Source organism: Neolamprologus brichardi, chromosome 17 (genome assembly GCF_056152115.1).
Source record: "Neolamprologus brichardi isolate AB-2024 chromosome 17, ASM5615211v1, whole genome shotgun sequence".
Classification (NCBI taxonomy): Eukaryota; Metazoa; Chordata; class Actinopteri; order Cichliformes; family Cichlidae; genus Neolamprologus; species Neolamprologus brichardi.
Window position 1 is genome coordinate 28,166,488 of NC_142120.1, and position 23,840 is coordinate 28,190,327.

Here is a 23,840-nt window from a genome sequence, read left to right on the forward strand (position 1 = left end):
CATAACCCAACCTTTCTGAGATGCTGAATTCAAAACAACCTTATTATTTCTTAAATGGTACATTTTCTCAGTGAAAGCACTTAATAAATTTTCAATGTTCTATTATGAATAAAATATGGGTTCATGAAATTTCAATAATTGTATTCTGTTTAAATGTAATTTAAAGTTTAGGCAGGATTGTAACTTTTGAGGAAATACCCAGCTCAATTACTAATAAAAAAGCTGAATCAAAACCAATCAACACCACACCTATTTAGGTCCCTTTTATTTAAATAAATGCAAACATCAGTCTTTGAAGATGTGCTCGCTATTTTTTGGTTTTGAGGAGTAGTAAGTAGGATTCATTTAATCTTTCGCAGGCCAAAAAAGGGTCAGTGACTACCTTAACAGTGCATAGCCATCTGTTCTTGTAGTACAGAAATAGCCTGACTGGAAATTTAAGGACATTTGTAACACAACAGGGGCATAACCATGTAGTTTGACCCCCTTGGGAGAAAACTGCAGCGGGCCCACATTTCTTTAATAAAACAATCCTCCCTGAATTTTTTATGAGCTATGTCCAGGTGTGTGTGCCCAAACTCATCACTACACTTCACCCCCCAACACAGAGACTGAAAATAAAGTTGCTGTTGTTTTTTTAGGTTTTTTTTTGCTAGAATAAAAACACACAGCTCTATCCGCCCATGTCTGTCGGTTACTGAAATCAAATGGGACTGAATCCAAGTGAATTCAATTTGGGAAGATTTACAGGCTATTTACTTTTTAGGTTGGTTTTTCCTTTTAATATAATCACTATTAATCAATGCCGCATTGTAGTAATCTAGAGGGCCTCAAACACAACCTTGCAGCTGACAGAAGCCTCTCCAGGGATTCTGTGATAATGCAGAGTAATAAGTACTAAGAGCTCACTAATCACTTGGCCACATGATAAGACTATTAATCTTGCCGCCCATGCAGCTCAGCTCCAGCGGACCACTGCCTTTTGCCGGGGAAGGAAATATTAAAAAGCTCGAACACAGCGACCGATCACAGAAGCCATAAAGCATCCTTACAACGATCCGTAGATGACAGGAATCCCGTCTGTCCATTTCCAGAAGCCTGGACAACATCCTCCTAAACGACGACGGATATGATTCATGACACAATCTCCACTAATTTGGTGGCGTGGCGATACCTCTGACTATGCTGTCATGGCAAATCTTTCTTCTTTTACAGTGCTAATCAACAGATCTCATTTGACCACCTGATCAGGTGACTCCCCGAGGGTTTGGAGAGCAGCAGAATGTGATATAGAACCAGCTGATAGCAGCGTGCGTGCATGTAATACATCATGATTCTGTCTAGGCGTGTCAATTATCCTGTGAGCACTGTGCTGTGAGGATGCTTTAATGCATGACAATGCAAGCCAAATAATACAGTCTGTGTATTAAAGAGCCATGAACAGGGATTTTATAAAGCATACTGCCCACTAAATGCTCTACAGTTATGTTGAATTTTCTCTCCTCCCATACACGTTGCAAAAATAGAAAACAAGGAATGGAAGATGTCCTAAAAACCCTTGGTACCCTGAAACGTGTATTTTCAGAATAAAATCCCCCTGCAATATCTTTCTCTTTAACTTTGACTTGTCCCTTACGTGTATTCTACAACAGATGTATGAGCATGCTTTTAAAAGCTTTTCCAACCATGGCAGATAAAAGTTTACTCCTTTCCTTCCTCATCTCCATCATTTCATTTACATGAAGTGGCTTCATTTCATTGCAAGCATTATCATTTTCACTACAGTGCTTTGTGTGGGTCAGTAAAGGACTTTCATTTAGCTCTCAGGTTGCCAAAATTCACATTTCACATTAATTATGAAGAGTACATGTGTAAATCTTTCTTATTACACACCACAAAATACGCAACAGCAGACTGATAATCGCCCGGTGGTACCTACAGGAAATAGTCACTGCCAATGTCTCTTTCTTTGAACAGTCCAAAAATCAATGCATTGGCCACACAATGAATGTATTGTAACTGTGTCTTTTGCTAGATTGTTGGTTGCTAACTGCATTGAATCAAAATAAGCTGATTTTTTAAATATATTTAAGACTTTTAAATTGTAATAATAGGTGCAATATATTCACAAGCTAAAGAATTTTGGTGTCAGCCTTTCTCTGTTAGCGGTTAAAGTGTTTAGCATGTGCATACTGACTGTACACAGAAGCCTGGAGTTAACAAAATGCTGAGACTGTGACTAACCTCAAAATGTAAACACATTAACATCGATATCATGTGGCCTTATTTACACACAGCTGATCTTTCAAAGGACAACCACAGAGACTATTTGATGCGACTGCTGTGAGATCTGTCATGCATATAATAGGTTAGCAATTTGGCAGTAGTAAATACAGTGTAAAAGTGTCTCCTCATGCTGCAGTCACAACTCACCTGTATATCTTGTATCTGGTGGAGAAACCTTGCCGGTTCTTTTCCACAAAGTCGATGTACTCTGGGGAGTGGTGGAAGGGCCCCTTATCAGACAGGAGCCAGTCCAGGGGTCCCCCGGGTTTGTCATTTGGGAGGCTGGCTGATGTTGCTGTTGCTGTTACACTGGACCATAAACACACCCAGCAGTGAAGGCTGAGGCTGAGGATGCCCCATAGAGCCATCAGAGATGGATGGAGGTTAGGAGGGATGAGGGTGGTGGTGATGGTGGTGGTGGTGGGGGGGCGTTCAGCAGCCAAAGATACTTGTCATTAGCTGGCTCCTCCACTGGGATGACCGAGGGACCTGCATCGCCTCAATGCCCCCCGAACACCTAAAGCAAAAGCACAAACACACAGTTCAGCAAACAAACAAACACCCACAACCAGCAATGAAGAAACTTGGCTACAAAGACAGAAATAAACAAGAAAAAATCCTCAGAATATGTTGCAGCTGACAGAAGCCTCTCCAGGGATTCTGTGATAATGCAGAGTAATAAGTACGGTGTGGCAATGCTGTTTGAATTGGGTTCATTATGTGGAACTTGAATTAATAAATGTAAAAATGACACCTGCTAATTTAAGCTTGTGAGCGTCTGTTGCTTTAATGGTGCTGCTTCAGTAAAATGTCATGTTACTTTACTGTACAATAATGACAAGTCCTTTTACAGTGTGTTTACTGTAATCTATAAAAACAGTTTCTTACTGTAAAAGAAATGATGCACTGTGATGTATAGAATATAAGATTTGCAGTAGAATACTGTCAACTGTTTGGTTGCTATTATACTGTTGCTTCATTGTTTTACTGTAAAATGTCTACACCTGTGCCCTATTTAAGCATTTTCTTTTCCCTCCAAGTTTCCATTTATCTTTTATCACACAGATATGGAACATTATGAAACCTGGCCTAATGGAAGTAGCCACTAAAGCCTCTATCGTGGTGTCCCAGTTCTAGTTCAAACCTTCTCACTCCCAGAAGCACAGGAAAACACATCACTGATCCACAGCAACCAAAGCCTAATCCGAAGGAACCATTACAGCATCTCTAAATGAGATCTGAATTTAAATGTAACAGTAGTTTGCTGTCTTAAAGTGAAACAAATGAACATTACTGCATAATTATTATGCATTTTTACAGCAAACTGTTAAAATGTCTGCAACATATCTGAAAATACTGAAAACATCAGACTATAAAAAACTGTACAAAACAAGGGACTTCAAAATGTCATGCTATTTTAAATAAATAAATAAAACGGTCAACAAACTAAAACTAAAATCAAAAGCAGCTAAAAAATATCCATTCTGTGTTTTACAGGTTTTTTCAGACATGATTTCTTTGATAATGCAAATGCACACAAAAAAAGAGATTGCCAATAATTAAACGCACCCAATCATTAATTATAACCCTACTTTACACAAATAAAGAGAAATAATTTTTCTGGAGCATGATGAGAAAGCAATAACATAGAGTTTACCCCCAAAATTGCAGTATTTTCAAGCAAAAAGACCCAGCAATAATTAGGGATGGACCGATCCGATATTATGTATCGGCATGGGTCTGATACTGAACTAAATTACTGGATCGGATGTCGGAGGGAAATAAAAAATGTAATCCGATCCATTAAATATCACGAAAGCGCCTCACAAAACTTGCGACATGGCGTAACTCGGCTCATAACCTTAGCAGGTATGCGTCATGTGATAGAGCGGATGTGGTGTGCCAGACCTGTCAGCGGTGTGCTTCAGCATTTGGAGCTTAGCTATACCAAACCGGCATTTAATCTCTGAGAAAGTTATCCCAAAGAGAAGTAAAGCAAGTGTGTAAGTTCATCTCTGAATGTTTGTAAAGCATTCCCACGTTAAGCTTAACAACCGATTTATGGAGAGACTGCCTCTTGTCTCCCCCTCCCTCTCCTGCTGCTACTTCAATCATGAAGCTGATCAATGATCAGCTGATCGGCTTTTCTGTCGTGACTCCCGTCTCTCTTGTTTGTTTTTGGCCCACTTTGCACCAGAAAGAGGAAACCAGCGGCTAAACAACAGAAACAACAATTAGAATTTATTTAATATTACTTTCTACACCAGGATCCTTTTCTACCTAACTGTGCAGGGCCGGGTCTAGCAAAGTTGAGCCAGGGGGCCAGGTAGGGCATTAACAGGGAAAAGGGGGCACAAAGACATACTTTTCTTTCTTATTCTCATTTAAAATGTCTTGCTTTTCATAAATAATTATCTGAATCTTACACCCAAAGTTTTAATCTGCTGTAAAATGTATAGAAGTCCATTAATGTATATAGTAACTATTAAGTCTAATATACCCTAGTAAGCTATAGTACTTTTTCCTTTGGGAAGATACCATCTGTGCAGTCTGCAATTCTGTTGAAGAAAGATGTTGAATCTATTTCATTATTGTAGAAAAATGATTGATTTCTGTGCATTTTTTTACACATGGATTGAATTTAAATTGATTGCGTCGATTAAGCATCACAGGGGGGTGGTTGCCTATTTTTTTTTTTTTTTTTTTTTTTGCTGGGAGTTGGCAGCCCTATTATTTAGGTTGTTTAATATTTCTGCTAAGTACTCTTTAAAATACCAGAATAGGGAGGATGGTGTAGGTTTGAGTAAATTAGATAGATCAGTGTTGCTGAACTATGAAATATTTTGGGTGCAGTGTATTTTTTGCCTACAGGTATAACAGAATAGCTTTAGTGTTTTGTGTTTTAAAACTCGAGTGTGAACTTATACAAAATGCAACAAGATATATTTAAAAAAAATAGTTTTATTCATTAAAAAATACACTATCGGATTCATATCGGTATCTGCAAATATCCAAATTTATGATATCAGTATTGGTATCGGACATAAAAAAAAGTGGTATCGTGCCATCTATAGCAATAAAGTGCTGTGAATCCATCTTACTTTAGAGAGACACAAAACCATTTAGCCCCCCACCCAAAAAAAAGTGTATTTCACTTTTGTTACAATTCGCTGCGTTCACTGCTCCATGTGAGCTGGGATTTCCATCCAAAAGAAAATAATATGAGCAAAAACTGAAACGTTTTCCAGACTTGATTACTAATTTTACACACCTCTACTGCAGTCTGGCGCTGTGATTTGCAGAAATATTCGGCTGTAGAAGTTTCACCAGGAAGAAAAAAGTCTAAACTGGCATGATTCTAATTATAAATTCATCTCTTTAACTTGGTGAATAATTGCTTTGCTGCTGTTTTTAAAACTATCCCCGTCATACTCGAACACTTTACTGTCACACCGCAACACATCTATTAAGAGCTGCAGTTTCATGCAAATCAACGGAAGGAAGAACACACTCCCACACGCACAGACACACTTTAAGATAAAAAGTCTTGGCTGCTGTGATTTATCAGACTACCTGCTGTTCAGACTGTTGTCCAGAGCTCGCATTAGTCTCTATCACCATTCTGAGTTCTGTCAATCATCTCCCCTGCAGTGTGTGTGCATGTATGTGTGTTGGGGTATTGGGGGTGGGGGTGAGTCCCATTACAGTATTGTGATGACAATCTGTCAAGTTAAGTCAGCCATATGACCGGGGGTGTGAAGGTTTAAAAAAAAAAATCACTGCTCTCAGATAATGCAGGCGACTGCACTGGAAGAACACACCACAGCTTGAGGTGGGTAAAGGGAACAAAAAAAAAAGAACAAAATTGCTATCAAATAGGATGATATATTCATCTACAGGGTTAATTATTGAAAGTTAAACATGCAGGAGGACTTTAATTTAGTCATTTTAATGAGATGAGATGAGCTGGCAATTTGGAAATTGATTTCAGTCTGACATCGCTGTCAGCACTCCCTAGACTCAGTTTGTCAAACCCTGGTGTGTGTGTCCATTCTCACTTGTGTTTATGTAAACATCTGTATAACCAGCTTTATGGTTTAGTGTGCTTTTAATTAACAGAAAGCACATACTAATGCCTGTACATGCAATTTGGTTTCTGTATGACATCATTGAACTATGCAAAATGTATTTTTTTCTTAAAAGACATGCATATTCAGATCTCCAACAGGCAGTTAAGTCTCAATTGCACCAGTGGAGGTCTCAAATCTAAACTCAAATGTCCAAGTTGGGTTATAAGTATTAAACTGAGTCATAATCCAAGCTGTTCGAGTATTTTGTGGAACATTTTTCTTTCACAGCTGCTGCATGGTGCTTAAAGTACATTGCCAAAATTGAAGAAATTAGTCTCTAGCCTGACTTGAATCTTGCGTTATTTTACTTTCAAATCTTCTGTGAGCTCAAGACTTCAGGGAGTTGAGTCAAAAAGTCACATTTCAGAGCAGTCCAGAGCAGTCAAGTCTTTGATTCTACAGCTGGGAATAGACTTTAAGTTTATTAAAACCTGCAAAGAGCACACTCCCTGTCTGTTAGACTCCTCCTAACATGCCAGGGTTCCCCGATGTTAACAGCTGAAGGGTGGGACATCTGACTCAGTGACTGGAGTTGGGATGCATCCAGCCCCTGAAATCCCACCTTTTACAAAAAAAGACACAGACGAACAGAAAGAAAAAGCTGTGCTGCTAATGCATGTTACAGCTTTACATTGTAGAGCCACAGACACAAAGGGAAAAGCCAGACTTGGACGAGGCGATGAAAAGCTGGATGTGGGAGGGGAAGAACTCTGCAGGGACAGCCGATGGAGACAGCGCTATATGAGACTGAGGTGAACTTTGCCCAGCTGTGACCCTGCACTGAAACCTGATGAACTCGATCAGAAAAATTATTTGCCCACTGCTTTATCATTTGCATAGCTTGCGCTTTTATATTTATTTATTTTTTTGCCGATGGTGGAAAAATCATCTTTATGATAATCTAACTGGGAAAGACTTGATCAAACGGAAAAATTAACTGATCAAGTCAGGTCAGGTCAAAGACTCCACCCACAAGTCTGCAGTTTTGATAAGTACACATTACCTTAAGGTCTTGTATAACATGCAGTAGGCAGAAACGTGGTACAATTTTAATGAAACAGGGCCGAGAACGGTGTTACCCGGTGCCGAAACAGGGCAAATCCTCCCCCGGATCTCTTTCAACTTCTTTGTTGTTGATGCAGTTAAACTGTGAGTGTTTCCTTCAGCAATTTCTCCTCGCATTCCAGCAGCGCTGACTAGTTTATTTGACTGTGACAGAGAGACCTCTGTCTTCCCAGCATTTCTGTTATCGTCTGCCACGCTCTCCGTTTGAGCTTGAGCGTTTCACTTTTCTTTCTCCGTCCCTATTCCTTCAGCAGAGACGCTGCCACACAGTGAGCAGTTATGCTTTGTGTGTGTTTTGTCAAAAAATCTGACACCAAAGTTACGGGTTACTATCCTATAGTGTGAAGTTTGAGAACAAGTTGCTGTGTACTGACAGTATGCCTCTGCTGCAGTAAAATGGCCCCAAAAATAAGCTGCTAGTGCAGCTCCATTAGATGAATCCACACCTACCTCCAGCCTCTCATAACACAGATGAAATGCTTTGTTTTTTTTCCACTTTACATTGTGCATGTTGTGTATAAAGTGACCTTGCTCAGAGGGCAGTTTCTGGCATGTTAATATCAAAATACAGCTCAGAGGTCACATTTAAAGACTCTTTAATCCTATCATCCAACAGGCAGCTGTCCAAAACGCTGATGCAGGAGAACACGGGCCTCTCTCGATTCTCTTCGCCTCGCTTTCTCTCTTTTTCACCCCACCATACTTCTTTTGTCTCACCTTCCTCACACAACCCACTCTCATCCTCATCTGCCTCAATTACCTCTAAAAGCCAACTTTGCATCAAATCGCTAATGACATACGGACATTTGCTATTTTCAGACAAATGCATTTCTCTCTTTTTTTTTTTTTACTTTACCTCTAGATTATGCTATCATATTCAACTTGTGCACTCAGTGCATTTCACGAAGCCGTGTTAAAAGCACTCGTCCTTGAGCCCCCTATATGATCTAGAAACAACAAAACTAATGTCAGGAGATAGAAGATGGAAGGAATTTTCATCTGAAGCAGTAAGGAAGCAACCGGAGCTCCAGCAGATCCACTCAAATATGATTTTGCACGACGTGGGCCAGCAGTTAGCTCGAGGCTGTTTGGAACCTCTGTATAAAATGAAAGCACTGTTTGTTCATGTGAGGTCCTCTCAACGGAATTGTGACGGGAGTGCAAATGATGGGGGACCAGATTTTCCCACACATGAATTTAATGAAGAGTTGCGTCCTCCGGATTGGCAAATACCTAGAACATTATTGGAAGGAGGCGAGATGGGGCATCATATAGCAAATCCATGTTTATTTGAACAATCAAGAGACTATTGTTTTTCCACTCTTTTCATAATCTTTTTGTAGGTCTCAAAAAAGGCTGCTGGGCTTATTCTATGAGGACTGAGGTAATTATAATTTCAATCTACAATCTGAAAAAAGTAAAACATAATGTTCCATAAACCTTTTTTCCTAGATTTGTAAACACCTGTCATTGTGCTCTCAAGGTTTCCAGCAGCTCTCTGACGAAATGGACAGTCAGCACGTGCCCCCATGCACAATACCTTCAGCCTTGTCATGTGACACATGATTGTTTTTCATGTAAAAGAAAAAAATTGTTCAAGACATTTGCAGAGGAAACATAATGTTTCTTTGAGCAGCGGGAACGCTCAGAGATTGCAATTTATCTTTGAAATGACACCTATGACAAGGTCCTGTTTATTTCTGTGGGGAAGAAATATCCATTTGGAAATGCTTTCCTTTTTTTTTGTCCTGCTACTTCAATAGAGAGAGGAGGGTGTTAAACAAATGGCCATTCCACTGAAGCACAGCCAACAGTGGATCAAACTACAACATTTTTACGCCCACTGCCCATCATAATGGCAGGCTATATTCAGTAAGCACCGCTGAACATCAAATATTTCAGCTGAAAAAATACTTAACAAGTCATCTTTGATGACTCTCATCATATGCAAGGTTTAATTTCTTGTCATTGCTTGACCTAAAGGCCACGTACGTCGATGGCACAGCAAAAAAAAAAAAAAAAAAAAAGGTGATGTGTAACTCTGTGATACATCTTTCTCATCTTATTCAAATTCTGAATAAAACATTTGTCAAGTTATTTCCAAATACATTTCACCTCTTGGGGTTTAAACCAATCTCTGCGATTACAGAAAATTCCCTTAGCCTCATTTTCATTTATATAGAGTTAGATCACAACAACATTCATTCTAAGGCACTTGATAATCTAAGATAAAGACCCTACACTGCTGCACAGAGAACCCCGATGTTGCAACAATCCCCTCTGAGAAAGCACCTGGCAACAAGGGGGAGGAAGAACTCCCTTTTAACAGGAAGGAAGGGCATCTGGCAGAAGCGGGCTCAGGGAAGGGTCGGCATCTGCTGCGGTAGAGGAGTACACAGGTAGGAGGAACATAAAAACACAGACAACATGGTGTGTGCTCAATAAAGTCTGAAAGGAGCAAAGAGTTTCTGCAGTATACTTTCAGACAACATTTTCTCATCTGGATTTGTAAAATATCATCTCAAAACTCAGGTTTCCTTCTAGTTTTTTCTTTCTTAATCTTAAAGTCCAGGTAGTCACACTAAGGTACAGATTGTACTTATTAACATCGACTGCCAACATCTATAAAAGTGCTTGTATGTGCAGCACTAAAGAAAACCTTGTGTCCTATAAATGAACAAAAATGCAATTATATGATCAGAATCCTTAACCTTCAGCATATGGCGGTGATATAAAAGACCACACGATTTTATTCTTTTCAGGCAAAAGATACAACCGTTGGGTTTGCTGCTGTATCTCATCAAGCGTATTAAAGGTAATTTGGAAAAAAGAAATGTGACAAAGGGAAGAATCTGACGACTTTTATGATTTGATACCATCAACCAAGACAGGCTTGCTGAGGCTAAATATGATTCTGTGTGCTCTGGCTGGTGTGTACTGTTAATACATTACTTTTGCTTAATGGTGGAATTGAGAAATAAACTCCCCAGTCTCTCTCTCTGTTCCTCCCTAACTGTCTCTCAATCTCTCTTCCCGTCTCCACATATACAGCCGTGTCTGAGCCACGACGTTATTAGCCATTAAGTTGATAGCAGTTGGATGGCAGAAAAAAAAGCTCTACAAAATGCCTTGCAGGTCTCATCCAGTATTGCCGTAGGGTTTTCTTTAAGATATCCAAAAAAGCAAATATTTAATTTGCTGTTTAGATATTTTTATTTCCTGAATGTGGGTCTAGAATTTGAGCTCCTAACAATACATTAGTGACTTACAAATATTGAGAGCCCAACACAATATGAGCCATTTCATCTTTTGAATGAATTTTCAGATTCAAATCAGTGATTTCAGTCCCTAACACTTCTAACGCAGGTGTATCATCCATTCTAAATTGCATGTGTATTACTGTGGACTTCTGTTAGATATTACATTTGTTGGACTATTAAGTGCCGTATCTCAACTGCAATAATGACACGCTGCGGAACGTGCAGTCATTTCACAATGAAAGAATTACCGTTGTTCTCGGAACATAACTTCAGATTGGAAAGCAGGGTTGGCTGTTTTATTTTTATTTTTGCGAGAACACCAGTCAAGCAAAAATGAAACACATGTCCATAACTTAGTCATCTCTCAAAATGTTCTTCCCTGAGGCAAAAAAGTCAATGAAAAGATGAGACACTGAGTCAAAACATTTTTCATCACAAAAACTACTGGTGGTTACATTAAAGGTATGACGTGCACAGTGCGGCGCCAGCATTTCCTCCAGCTATTTGGAGCATCTGCGTGAAAACGACAGCTCTCTTTGTTTTGTTTTTCCCGTTTTTCCCAGAAAACACTAAAAGATTCAATAAAAACCATTATTTGTAATGCCCTCAGATGGTACAGCTGTAAAATCTCACAGTTTAGCAGCCCTGGGATGAAATAAAACGTTTGCAAATTCCTCATTTGGTCAAAGAAATGATTTCATAGAAGCCGTGATTGCCGATATCCTCGACATTATTCGTTGCTCGTTTTGAAAGCGGGTGATTGATTCACAGGCTTCTTGAGCTAAATTAACAAAATTAGCAGTGTTGCCACTTTGAGTTAATATCTCAATTGATTTCGTTAAACAGAATATTCTAAACAGCTCATTTATTTCGCCTTGCCTACCAATCTGCTCCATTTGTGATGAATAGATGTATCTGTCTGCACAATTTTTTTTTTTCTTTGAGGCTGCGCTGCAGCTCTTCCAGTAACTTTGTGTAACAGCCAAAATTACATGTTTCCTCCAGAGATATAGGGCTGGCTACCGACTTCAGTGTTGGATCTTGACTCTCACCCCGTCTTTTGGAGGATACAGTAAGCTTGATGAGACGAGGGAACTCCCAAGCCTAATCTTTCTTGAGAATTTCAGCAGCCATTCTCGCCGGAGATTGGGACAAAACTGAGCTTCCAGCCCCCGAACATCTGCTCACTTATTGAAGAATGCCAGAGCTGTAATGGTCACCTGCCTGAGCTGTGTGTGTATGTGTGTGTGTGTAAGTGTAAATGTATGTATGTGTGTTCTCACAAAGTGTTCCCATATCCATGTCTGGAACACACACACACAGAGCAGATCTACTTTCTTGGCACAGCAAATATGCAAATTGAAACAAGTCTCTTTTTGTGATATCTCACAATTTGAACACATTTGAAGGAAAACAATAGTAGAAAAGTAGATGGAGGGGAGGCATGCGCTTTGCAGGGGGGAGGATTTGATTAAAACATTTCATTAGAATTTCTTCAACAGGATCCACTTTGTAACTTGTCTGCAAGCCAACCCTGAAACCATCCTCAAAGTAGGGAAACAGGAACTGATAAACTTTACATCTTCCCCTCCGTGCTGACTAATGAGGTTTTTGGCCCTAATTAACCTAGTTATCTTCCCCGCTACAACTGTCAACAATGCCTCTCATACCAGTGCCACGGGTAAAACACAGCCTTTGTGAAATTATAATATGACTGCCAGTTGCACTCATCCGGCTGTCTTACAAACAAATAAAAAGGATCAGCTCCCATGGTGTCCTGGGAAAAAGACATCAAAGACCAAAAAATAAATAAATAAAAATAAAAATGTCACTATCAAAGTGCTTACATGCGCAGCCATGAACACACATATTTACAGATCTACAAACATGCATTTAAAAACTTTAGACATGAAAACCCAAAACAATAATACATGAATAGCAACGCTAAGCTGCTGCGGGGAAGGTCAGTGGAAGTGTGTAGGCAGTGTGGGTGTGTGACTGGGTGCTTTTTTCCCCTGCACAAACTGTTGTGTAGGTGTTTTTCTGTGGACTCTCAAATTTACTTCTGAGACTTCTGAAGATGCTGGTGATCCAATTTAATGATGGAATGTTTAAAAAAAACAAACGCCCACCATGATGCTCTCGGATACTAAAATCTGAATTAATAAGAGAAGACAACAAGTCCTGATTTCATGTTTTACATTAAACTGCTCTTTTAAACTCATTTTATCCCTGTAAAGCTATCAGACTTTGTGATTTTCTGCAGTTTTCTTTATCTGTACTAATCCTCTTTGTATGCAAATACATTCCGGTCTACTCATAGAAAAAATGGAAACTTATTTACATTTCCTATTTAAATTGGCTGGTGCTGCTATAATCATATACACTACTGTATATTAATGTATTTTTAACTCTAAAGCAACCAAGCTATTTTAGCAAATAAAATGACAGAGTGGGATGATTTATGGTCCCATTCTATTTTAAATAACTCTATTAATGGCTCTGATTATCATACCTAGGCTGCTTTCTTTACTTATGACAAATGCTCCAACGTAATAATTGTGTTTTCCAATCATTTTACATAAAAAGGAGTGCAACAAACTAATGCAAACAAAATGACATTTACTCAGGCAATCTTTTTCTGTGGCTTACGAAGCATTTATTTTTTAACAATACAGAAAGACAAATACATGTTGAAACTTCTGTTTGTTTGATTGAATTGTGTATTACAGCACACTAGTATAATTTCAAGACCAAAATAGAGACAAAATTGTGACCCTGTGATACTTTAATCATCAACAAAACACAATAGCATCATAGTCAGGCTTATGTTTTAATCTTACTTACTTCCATGCCTCTTCTATGTAGATTCATGACACTCAGGAAACATTTTTATGATTAAAATGTATAATATATATAGTAATAAAAACAATATAGCAGAAGAATAATAGTATATAGTATAATATACAGCTGGTTTCATAAATGAGGTGACAAAAAAGTACAATATATCCTATAAATGTTGACAATTATTTGTTGTTTTTGATATGGATAGATCCTCGAACTGCAGGTTAAACATATTACGAGCATGTTTAAGCAGAAATATTTACTTATTTTGGAATGGTGCTACTAGAGTAAGCAATTTATATATTTTGAAAAACAGATCACGTAACTGTGTAAGTCATGGATCTGTGATACACAAGAAATCAAGTGAATTTATTCAAATCAATTCTCGCTAAACAGCAATTGTAACAACATGTCTAAAACTCAGCAAACATTAAGATGATTTTTTTTTTTGAAAGACAGTGTTTTTTGTTTGTTTGTTTGGTATCTCCCACCTCTACGAGGGTCTGGAGCAACTAGACCCCCCAAAACAATGCATTAGAGTTAAGTATGGCGAAGGCAATATACTGTGTACTAATGATGCATTTGCTCAGTGTGGATGCTACTGTCGTACAGCAAAAACAAAAAACTCTTTGTTCTCCATATGAAATGAATGCAGCTGTGCAACAGTGGAGCCAGGCAGCATATAACCCAATAACCCAACCCGTGTTATTGTCACAAATGCACGGTGGGACTTTACAGTGAAACAGTGTGCAGTTCTGTTTAACAGGCATAGGCGTGTGCCACATAAGACTCTATGTCTTTGTATTAAAAAAAAATCCAATTTAATCTTTCTGTGACTATTTACAAAATGAGACAGTAGCTTATTAAGGCGGAGAGACTCGACAGCAGACGTCTTCTAGGCCAACATGGAAATAGATCAGTCCGACAAATCCTTCTCCTCGCGAACGCAGGACGGAAAATTTGGCTGGAGGAAGCAATAAACTGATAACAAAAAACAGCCCCCCCCCCCTTACTACAGCGACAATTCATTATGAAAGATGAATAGCGGCGCGCCCAGTCAGCTCACACACTGACATCAACATTTCACATCATTATGCAAAGAAAGTTAGCTCGCAACACTTCAAGCTCCTCCAAATCAATCCACAGCAAACTTTGATTTCCGAGTGTTGACTATCAATATAATTATGTTAGCACAGGCAGAAAAAAATTCCGAGTGTTTCTCCGGCAGCGTACAGTATCTGCATACGTCTTTTCCTTGCGGCGGCTGTCTGTGGAGGCAACGTGAGATCAATCGTTTAGCTCAATCGATGGCTGTGTGAAGCAGGTTGGAGGTTTTAACGAGGAAAACTCAGTGAGGATTAATCCGCGAGAATATTGTAAATCATTATAAGGTGCCGTGCGTAAAAGTTCAGCTGAAAGCAAACAGGGGGAAAGCTGTCTTAATGATTGCTCCTCAGACTGTAAACTTCTCACTTTCTAGCATTTATATGGCTGCATATCACTGAGTGGCCAAGAACATACAGAGAGGAAGCTTCTATAAATCACCGGAGAACACAAATAGGCCTCTTCTGCTGGTGGCCTTGTACACACAGACACAAAGGTTGCTCTTAAATTAAAGGCACACATTCCTCCCTCACTATTTACTCTGGGCTTCTTCTGGTATTCTGCTGCAACTCTGGCTCTGTGCATATCTGTAAATAGAAATACATGTTTCACTGCACGATTCTTCCACTACTGAACAGGAAAGCTGGTTAAAATTTGAAAAGCAACCCCCCCCATGTGTCATCCAGTCACATGCTCAGCCACCTCTGTCAGTGCATATTTATGGGCAGGGTGACAGCGTGACACCTGCCTGTTTTAATGACAGGAAGTCTGTGCTTGATCTGTAAAGAATTATGTGCAATGTGGTACAGTTTTGCTCTCAAAGCAGCCCTGTGTCCATCCGTTTGTGTGCCTCTACAGAATACGCTCAGACTCAACATTCAATTACCAGTTGCCTCAGAGAGAGATTTTTGGCTTAATGCCCCCGTCGGTCTTAATCTGAGAGATTCTACTTTAGCGCCAAATGCAGCCTCAAATCCCTCAATGAGACTTTTTGATTTTCTCCTCTTTAGCTTTTCTCTCATCTTCTCATCTCTCCCACTTTTCCCTCTTCTCCTTGCAGCGGCTCTTCTCTGTCTGAAGTGGAACTTTGTCAGTTTGCTCATTATCATAAATTAATGGGCTGAAGATGTTGAGCGGATCCCGGCAAAACTCGACCCTCGAAATACCACCTAAACCAAGATGGGGTGATCTTCTTGTTTTTCTTCTTCTTCTCGTTTCTTCTTTACCTTATGACTTTACTTCCTTATGTCATTGTGTCATCATGCCAACTGTAATTTGCCCCCTAAAAATAGCAATTATGATCAATTACAGGGTTTCTTAAGCTGAACACTTGTTACCACTCTGCCCTCTAAACCTCATCCACCGATCCTCCTGAAGTCAGCAACAGAAAACTACTTTATGTTGCATTAACTTAATGTTCTGCGCAGAGCTTTTCTCGTCCTTTTCCCTGTGCTTTCTGCTCTTTTTTCCCCCACTTCCTCCCACCACATCCGCCCTTCTTCAGCCATCACACCTTCAAATGAAGCCGCCTCCTGCCCACCACTAAACTGTAAGAACAAGGAGCCCTCTCAGGCATGTAGTGCCTCCTGTTAGCCTCAGTCTAAAACGCCTATAGCTAGTTTCCTGCTCAGTCACAGTTGCCCTATAAAAGTTCTGTTCAAGCTCGATTTGTTTCCTCTCAAGTACACGTCAATCACAGACAGATGGTCCTGTCATCGTCACTCTGACGGACAAGCAAACAGACACGAACACGGAAAATTAGACTTACATGCCATATACAGCCTCGATTGGCATCTCAGCAGTGAAGTAGAGAAAAAAAAAAGAAGAATCAGACAAGGTTTTGAGCTCTTTCCGTTTTTGTTGCTCAGATGACCGATGCAAGGAGAGAAATCTCTCTTTTCATAGGAGGAGACAGTGTGCCTTTCAGGCCTGGACACGGTTGGGTTCACCAGTCTCCCAGGATAGATGAGGACACTGCTGAACAGTGGCCCTGTTGTGGCCCTATAAACAGTCTGAGGCTTTGGCACTTGTGCCTAACACTGGCAAGTGGCAATGAGAATTACAGCAGTGATTCACTGACTTTTCTTTTCCTACCGTGAAGCTTTGCAACAAAACAAACCTTCCTGCCACTGCAGTTGGGGGTTTTCACATGAAGTTACATTTAAAATACTGCAAATAGCACCTATGCCAGCATGCCCTCGGGCCACTATGATAGCATTTTAAATGTTATTTGTTTTCTTGGAGGGTATTTGGCTCATTATCGCAGCCTCCACTGATCCCATAAGGCTGCCTTTGACTCATGTGCCTTTTTTTGAGGGTGAGGCTTGAGGGTGCGATGTATAATTATGAAATCAGTGGGACTATTTTTTTTTTCACTCTTCCAGCCTGAGAGCAGAGCTGGGAGCTTGGCGAGCAGTACTCTGTCCACACATCAGTGTAAGAGATCTGATCCTCCACAGGAGCGAATGCCAATACACCCCTGAGGAATATAGATTAGAAATGTTTGTTGTTAAGGCAGATAAAGAGTGGCAGTGTGGGTGAAGGGGGGGTAGGTAGGTGAGGGGGCTGGGGGGGGTGAAGGAGACAGGCAATGAGAAAGGAGGAGGAGGAGATGAGTCTGATTGTGCTCATGTATAAACTGACAAGGCATGAAAAGCAATATTGTGTATGCTCTCCTGAAAGTGCCAGCAGATACAGTACGGGAGTTTGTGTGCATGTATGCAGGGGTGAGACTGTGTGTATGCGTCTGTGCGTGAGAGTTTCACATTGTACTGTGGTCAAGCAACAAAGAAATTCACTGATGTCACAGTCACAGCAGATGCAAAGAGCTATTCGGGTCAAACACGGTGCTGAGGGTGAACATCCACAGGTAGCGTGGGGTTTTTCTTTTACTTTATACTCGCACAAATTCGACAAATTTAAGCTGAATTGCAAGAACTCACCGCGGTTTAGGACGACAGAGAAAGTTTAACTCAGTGTGTCCCATGCTCTCGCCGAATCCCGGTGGCTCTCAGCTGCCCAGATTGTGGAGAAACTCATTTCACAGTTTGTCAGGGTTCAACTGCAACTCCACGGAGGGAAAAAAAAACAGACCACTCAAAAAAAAAGAAAGAAAAAAAAGAAAAACACTCCGAGAAAAAAAGAGGTAAAGCTGCTCCGGACAAATCCGACGGTCGGTTCTACACCAGTGAGAAACTTTGAGAAAAGCAGTCGGGGGTGCGCTTGGGGTTGACAACCGGCTTATCCCACAGTTAATTCAACGTTCCTGGAAGCAGAGGCTCTGACCTTTCTGGGGATAATGACTTTACAAAATGAAATCATCCAGCAGGAGATGTAGTCAATCGGAGAAACGAGCAGAAGGAGGAGGAGGAGGAGGAGGAGGAGAAAGACTCCAGGAGCGCAGAGGAGCTAACGTTCAGGAGATTAAAAGCTGTCTTAGCGCAGTTACCAGAAAGCGGCGGGGACCAGCCTCGGACAGATGCGACGGAATGCGGCTATCTGCCACCCCACGAAGATTGTTAAATATCCCGTTGTGAATTCCGCCCCGGCACCGTTTTTCTTTTTTCTTTTCTTTTTTTCTTTTTTTGTTCCACCTACTTGACCCGCCTACTCCGCAGCGCTGTGTGGAGGAGCGCAGATCCTGTGGAAACTGAAGGTATAGGCGCTCAGCAGATAACAGGCATGGGCGCTTCGGCTCTCCCCTGTGCCCCTCTCTCACTTAGTCACATGTTTAAGACACAAGTAGCCCTCTGTAATAGCTGCCAAAGGAGGGTAGACTAAGGTAGCCGACGTGGCGAGAATAATAATGCGTGACTTTCTCCCCCCCGCTCACTTCAGATGAAAAGCCCTTTTCGCAAAATGCTCGAAATGGCATTCCTGCCATTAACTTTATGTCCCAATATACTTGTTTTAATGCTGCAGTTATTTCTAAAGACACGAGCATCGGAAGTCATTGAATATCCCTCATAACTGCTTGGCTGCAAACTCCAGAAAAAAAGCCCCTCTAGAGAGGACGTCAGTGTTTAAGTCCTTATGTGTCTGAGCTGTCACATTAGTTAGAGGAGGAGAAGGTGTTGAGCATAATGCCTAATCCTCTTTGGTTTTGTCTTGTGTAGCATGCCTATGCATGAACCATGAGTCATTAAATGGCACTGCAAAGGCGGCTCTGCTTCAAAATAAAATAAAATAAAAAATAAAAATCACCATGCAGCAGAGATACAGCAACTGAGTGAATGAATAGATGCTGGCATTTTCATAATGACTGTGACAGCACACATTATAGCAACAGGGATCAGCGCTGTTCAACTGTATGCTGCCTGGGCACCTGATTTCATTTCAGATTGCATTGATCAAAAGCGGCGCCAGAGCGTGCAGGATGTGAATTGGTCAGGGAGGCGGATTCCGTTTCCTTTTTATTGGCTCTTACTACTTTGCAGAAATAATTAGCATGCAGGCTGGTGGGAAAGCGTGCGCACTGTGCCCGAATTACATCTGAAATGCAATTTGAATCCTCTCAGAGAGCAGCCAATAATTCCTAAAACATCAAGAACCAAAAAAAGTGAATGCTAAATACTTCACTGCAGAGATTTCATATTGCATGCACTGATAAACGCTGATGATGAGACTGCAACATATACAATCCTGTGTGTGTCTCTGTGTGTGTGTTTGTGTTTGTGTTGGGGGAGCGGGGGGTGCCCGGGTCGTTCCTCATCTCATAATTCTGTCGGCACCCGAATCTACCCAGAAACAGCAGAAATTAATCCGTGGGAGCAATCGGGGTGTGGAATTCTGTGGGCACAGTAGCCTCGGTGTGGTGCTAATTAACCCAGTTTCCCCGTGCGTTCCAGCCTCCTTTTAGTATGCTGTACCGTACTGGAGCTGTCCGTGGTTCTGAAGTTGATTTATGTCGCGTCCCAGCAGAGATTTGTGGCAGATTCAGCGTGACACAGACTCTGATTTTTTTTTATATCCCCAACTGTCAATTCCGATCAGACCGGTGCTGCAAAATGTGACAACTTGTTAGAAAAATGCGTCTAATGTAAGCATTTCCTTAAGTGGGTGCATCCATCTGTATGCTGCAAGTACAAAGATGACAGCGTTGTCCCACTATCCCAACTCATTTGTCATTCATATTAAAGGCCTCTGGCTCCGTAGTTGTTACTGGTGATAAGCCCGTGGGTGGGGTGCTGACCTTGGGCAGAATAACCACAATCTTTTGAGCTCCTGGGATCGTGGAAGTTTAACTTTCTGATCGGCTAAAAACTTTCAATGCTTGGTTGGGTAAACAAGTAGTTCCCGAAGGAAGGCACACACAGTTTGCACTTTGAGTCAATTATTACATTATACAGCTGCACCAAACAAACAAACAAACAAAAAACAATGGATGCAATATATTTACTGCCCACAACTGTTAGTATTTATTTACCAACCAAGACTCTGATAATCCTGATTTGTCTTCTGACAAATCTCGTGTGACGCAAGTCCATCTGGTCAAACTAAAACACAAAGTAAAGGAAAAAGAAAAGGAAATCTTTGTAAAAGCTGGCAGTTTAACGTTGTATGGGCTTCAGCTTAATTCAAAAGAATGCAAGAAACAGTAGGGTTATGTGTTAGACTATGTGAAAAGGTTGGACAAGGTAATGAAGGGAAAATTATAAAGAAATATTTATAAATATGCAGATGATGCTGTTTAACTAACAAGACAGTTAAAAGAAAGGCCAATGGCAGCTCACTTGGCAGAGAAGCCAGTGTGCATATGTGAAGGTTCTGCCTGTAAAATGTTTGAAAACCACTGGGATAGACAGTATATAAAAGTTCACATGTTTTGTTGCTTACTGAAGTCAATATTGTTGCATACACCATGACGTCACTCACTAATTTCTAGACTTAAAGACTTAGCCAGAGGCGATCTTCAATTTTATACTACCCATTTTATGGGAGATAGCTGTAATTCAGTAGTGCAGCAGAGGGCGCTCACAAGGTTGTCCTCAATGAAAAGGTAAAGCTAAATGGCTAAAATAATTGCAAATGAATTTCCCTCATCATTTGTAGTGTTCGCAGAAACTGTATCAACATGTCCAAAATAAAGCAGTGGGCTACATGCTCTACTTGGAGGATAGAAACAAAGTATCGATCCTATCGCTCTAGCATCGATCCAATGCCAATACCAGCGTTGGTATCAATAGTATCAGTAATTAGATTGATGCATTCATCTCTAATGCGTGCCGACTGGTCAACTGAAGATTTAAGACCGAGCACACTCCCTTGGTGGCATCTGTTTTTAAATAATCACACACCATACGCATATATAAACCACCGTGACAAAGTGCATGTGCATGTGAGAAGCAGATGATTGCAGTGGTCAAAGGTGACTGCTACCAGGAAGCTGATGCTCAAAATTCTCTGCTTCTGCTCACTCACCAGTGCTGAAACACAAACCACGTCCACATTTCACTGGTTAAGTCATTTCGTATCTGTGAGTGTTAAATACAAAACATAGTCACTGATTTTTGGATCTTTAAACACTCTCACTAGAAACATGTTTCTTCCTGCAAATGGCTCCTACTGGAAACAAAACACCTTCCTTTTCACTGTTCTTGGCTATGACCCACCAAGTACTATAATTCTATTAATTTCGCTATCAAGCATTAATGACTTCCATTAGCATATTAATGAGCGATGTTCATGAAATGGATCTCCATCATGGCTGGTGGAACTGGAACAACCCAGTGGATTTGCTGCTCCAGTGTCTGTGATGAGCAAGACTGTGTAACTAATTTACACCTTAAGCACAATCTCATTAGAGGACCTGGAGGTGTCTGGAGAGCGTCACATTTCATCCGAGCTCCATGGCTGTCTGGATGATGTCCCTCTAGCAGGAAGAGGAGTGTGATATTTGGCCTTTTTCGCTGTCATTCTTCATCTTCTAATGCCAGCGATCGCTTCAGAAAAGGGGTTCACAGCCATGTCAGTGCTTAGTCATTCCTGAATCACAGATGTAACCTTTAAATTTGCGTGAACGCTTGTTTGATTTTACATCTTTTGTCAATAGGGACTTCAGTACACAACAGGAAGGGTTGTTTTTTCTTTCTTTTTGTTTTAGTGGATCTTAGTGTAGCAGACCTGCTGACTGTCAGGCTCCTGTCAGGCTCCTGCAAACTCTTAAGGTAATTTCTCCACAGTCACACACAAGTTGAATCCTCGCTTGTAATTTGACCTTAGCAGTCTCCAATATCCCTCAGGCAGCCATGGAGGACAGTTGATTCAGATAACTCCATTCCACTGGGTCTGTGAAATGAATTTAGGCCTGTTCAACGAAGGGCCCATTCATTTTGGCTCCATTTCACCGTCTATCATCTCCCCCAGAATACCACCAGAGCAGCAGTTATCTATTCTATATTTAAAACAGCTAGGATTATTTGGTGCAGGGGGGATGAATATACCTCATGCTTCATACAGATTACCCCAAGCTATCTTGTGTTACCTTCTATCTATTGCTGCACTACAGATTTGGTATTAGAATATAAGCCAGTGGCAGCAGTATCATACCCTGTTTATTATGGTATGTGCTTATCTTTGCATACCCGGGACAAAAGGTTTGTGAACAGAAGGAACTTTTAAAACGGCTCAGAGAGAATATTTAACATTTCTTCTCTCCGCAAAAGGAAAACCGCTGCTTTTCCCCTTGACTTTTTAAGGAGGTAAGTTGGAATCATTGTTATTTACCTTTTAGTGCGCAACAATGAAATCTCTCTTTCTGTTGGACCTATTGTGCAATTAGCAACACTCTGTGTAGTGGCCGGCATAAGGGTTAATGCTGACCCCTGTGAGGAGAGAAATTAACCTGACACCAGAGGTAGTATAATAAAGGTGAGATAACCTTGTGAACAGTAACACTCTGATAGTGATCTGTGTTCGCATTGGAGATATTTATCACTGTACGACAGCGGCAGTGCTCAACTGTGTGGCTGCTAATTCATTTGGATTGTGGGATTGATAAAGCTGTGGAATAAGGCAAGCTGCTTTCTCTGTCCTTTAGTGAACACAGATCCCATTCATAATCTCATACAGATAATGCTCTTTTCTGACAGCCACCTTACTAGAAACACTGGAGACTTTAGCAAAGAAGTCAGTGTGGGCGATTGTGGCTCAAGAGTTGGGAGTTCGCCTTGTAATTGGAAGGTTGCCAGTTCGAGCCCCGGCTTGGACAGTCACGGTCGTTGTGTCCTTGGGCAAGACACTTCACCCGTTGCCTACCGGTGGTGGTCAGAGGGCTCGGTGGCGCCAGTGTCCGGCAGCCTCGCCTCTGTCAGTGCGCCCCAGGGTGGCTGTGACTACAATGTAGCTTACCATCACCAGTGTGTGTGAATGTGTGTGTGTGAATGGGTGGATGACTGGATTTTGGGGTGCTTAGGGACTAGTAAAGCGCTATATAAATACAGGCCATTTACCATTTACCAAAGACAAATTGCAAATAAAATGTAAATTGTATTTCCGTTCACTGTTATTGAAGTAAACTTGAAAAGTTGTATGAAAAAAATCCCTCTACAAGGTCAAAAAAACAAAAAAACAACCCACACTCAGAGTGCCCTTAGGTTAGCTAAAAACTGAACCACTACCCCTGCTAAGCTAATCATTAGCAGAGCTGTAATAAACATTTGACAAAGAACTCCCACTGCTTCTCTTTGCTTTTGCTGCAATGTTTTCTTTTCTAATAAGCTTAATAAAAAGGGTGAAATATTAAAAGACTCAAAAATAATCATCATGATCCGCAGCACAGCTAAATCCATCTGTGTAGTCATATTTATTCTTAGCAATACAGAAATTTCAAGAAAGAAAGCTGGAAAAATTGAGAGATATGGATAGATCAGTGTGCCTTTATACCAGGACTACGCTGTGCCGTGGAGGATATCACCAAAACCCAATGAACAGATAGCTTGAAGATTTATCTGAAATGATATAGTGCTGTGAATGAGAAAGCTATAGCTTCTCCATTACCCATCCATCACCTATGATGTATTGCAGATAAACTACTAGGCAGCAACAAGCTTTTGCTGAGAGGCTGACCTCATTGATGAAAGCGAAAAACTCCCCCATGGCCATCGCGGAGTACACAGCCCCCTCTTTTCAATACAACAGTCAGAGCTTGTCT

The 23,840-nt window shown here is 40.7% G+C and overlaps 1 protein-coding gene across 3 annotated transcripts in view; it reads right to left on the bottom strand.

Moving 5' to 3' along the window:
- The window catches only part of LOC102787175 (BMP/retinoic acid-inducible neural-specific protein 3-like), a 55,775-nt gene extending 37,394 nt beyond the window's left edge, over positions 1-18,381 (bottom strand). Inside the window, exons 1-2 of one of the 3 annotated variants that reach the window (XM_006797813.2) lie at positions 17,632-18,381; positions 2,434-2,803 (exon numbers count right to left, since the gene is read on the bottom strand). In XM_006797813.2, coding sequence (XP_006797876.1) covers positions 2,434-2,654 — 221 coding nt within the window. In that variant the 5' untranslated portion in view covers positions 2,655-2,803; positions 17,632-18,381. Of the gene's footprint in view, positions 1-2,433; positions 2,804-3,943; positions 4,048-16,457; positions 16,497-17,631 lie in introns of those variants that run through there. The other 2 variants (XM_006797814.2, XM_035910746.2) reach the window with 2 other exon arrangements.
- Between the last annotated feature and the right edge of the window lie 5,459 nt (positions 18,382-23,840).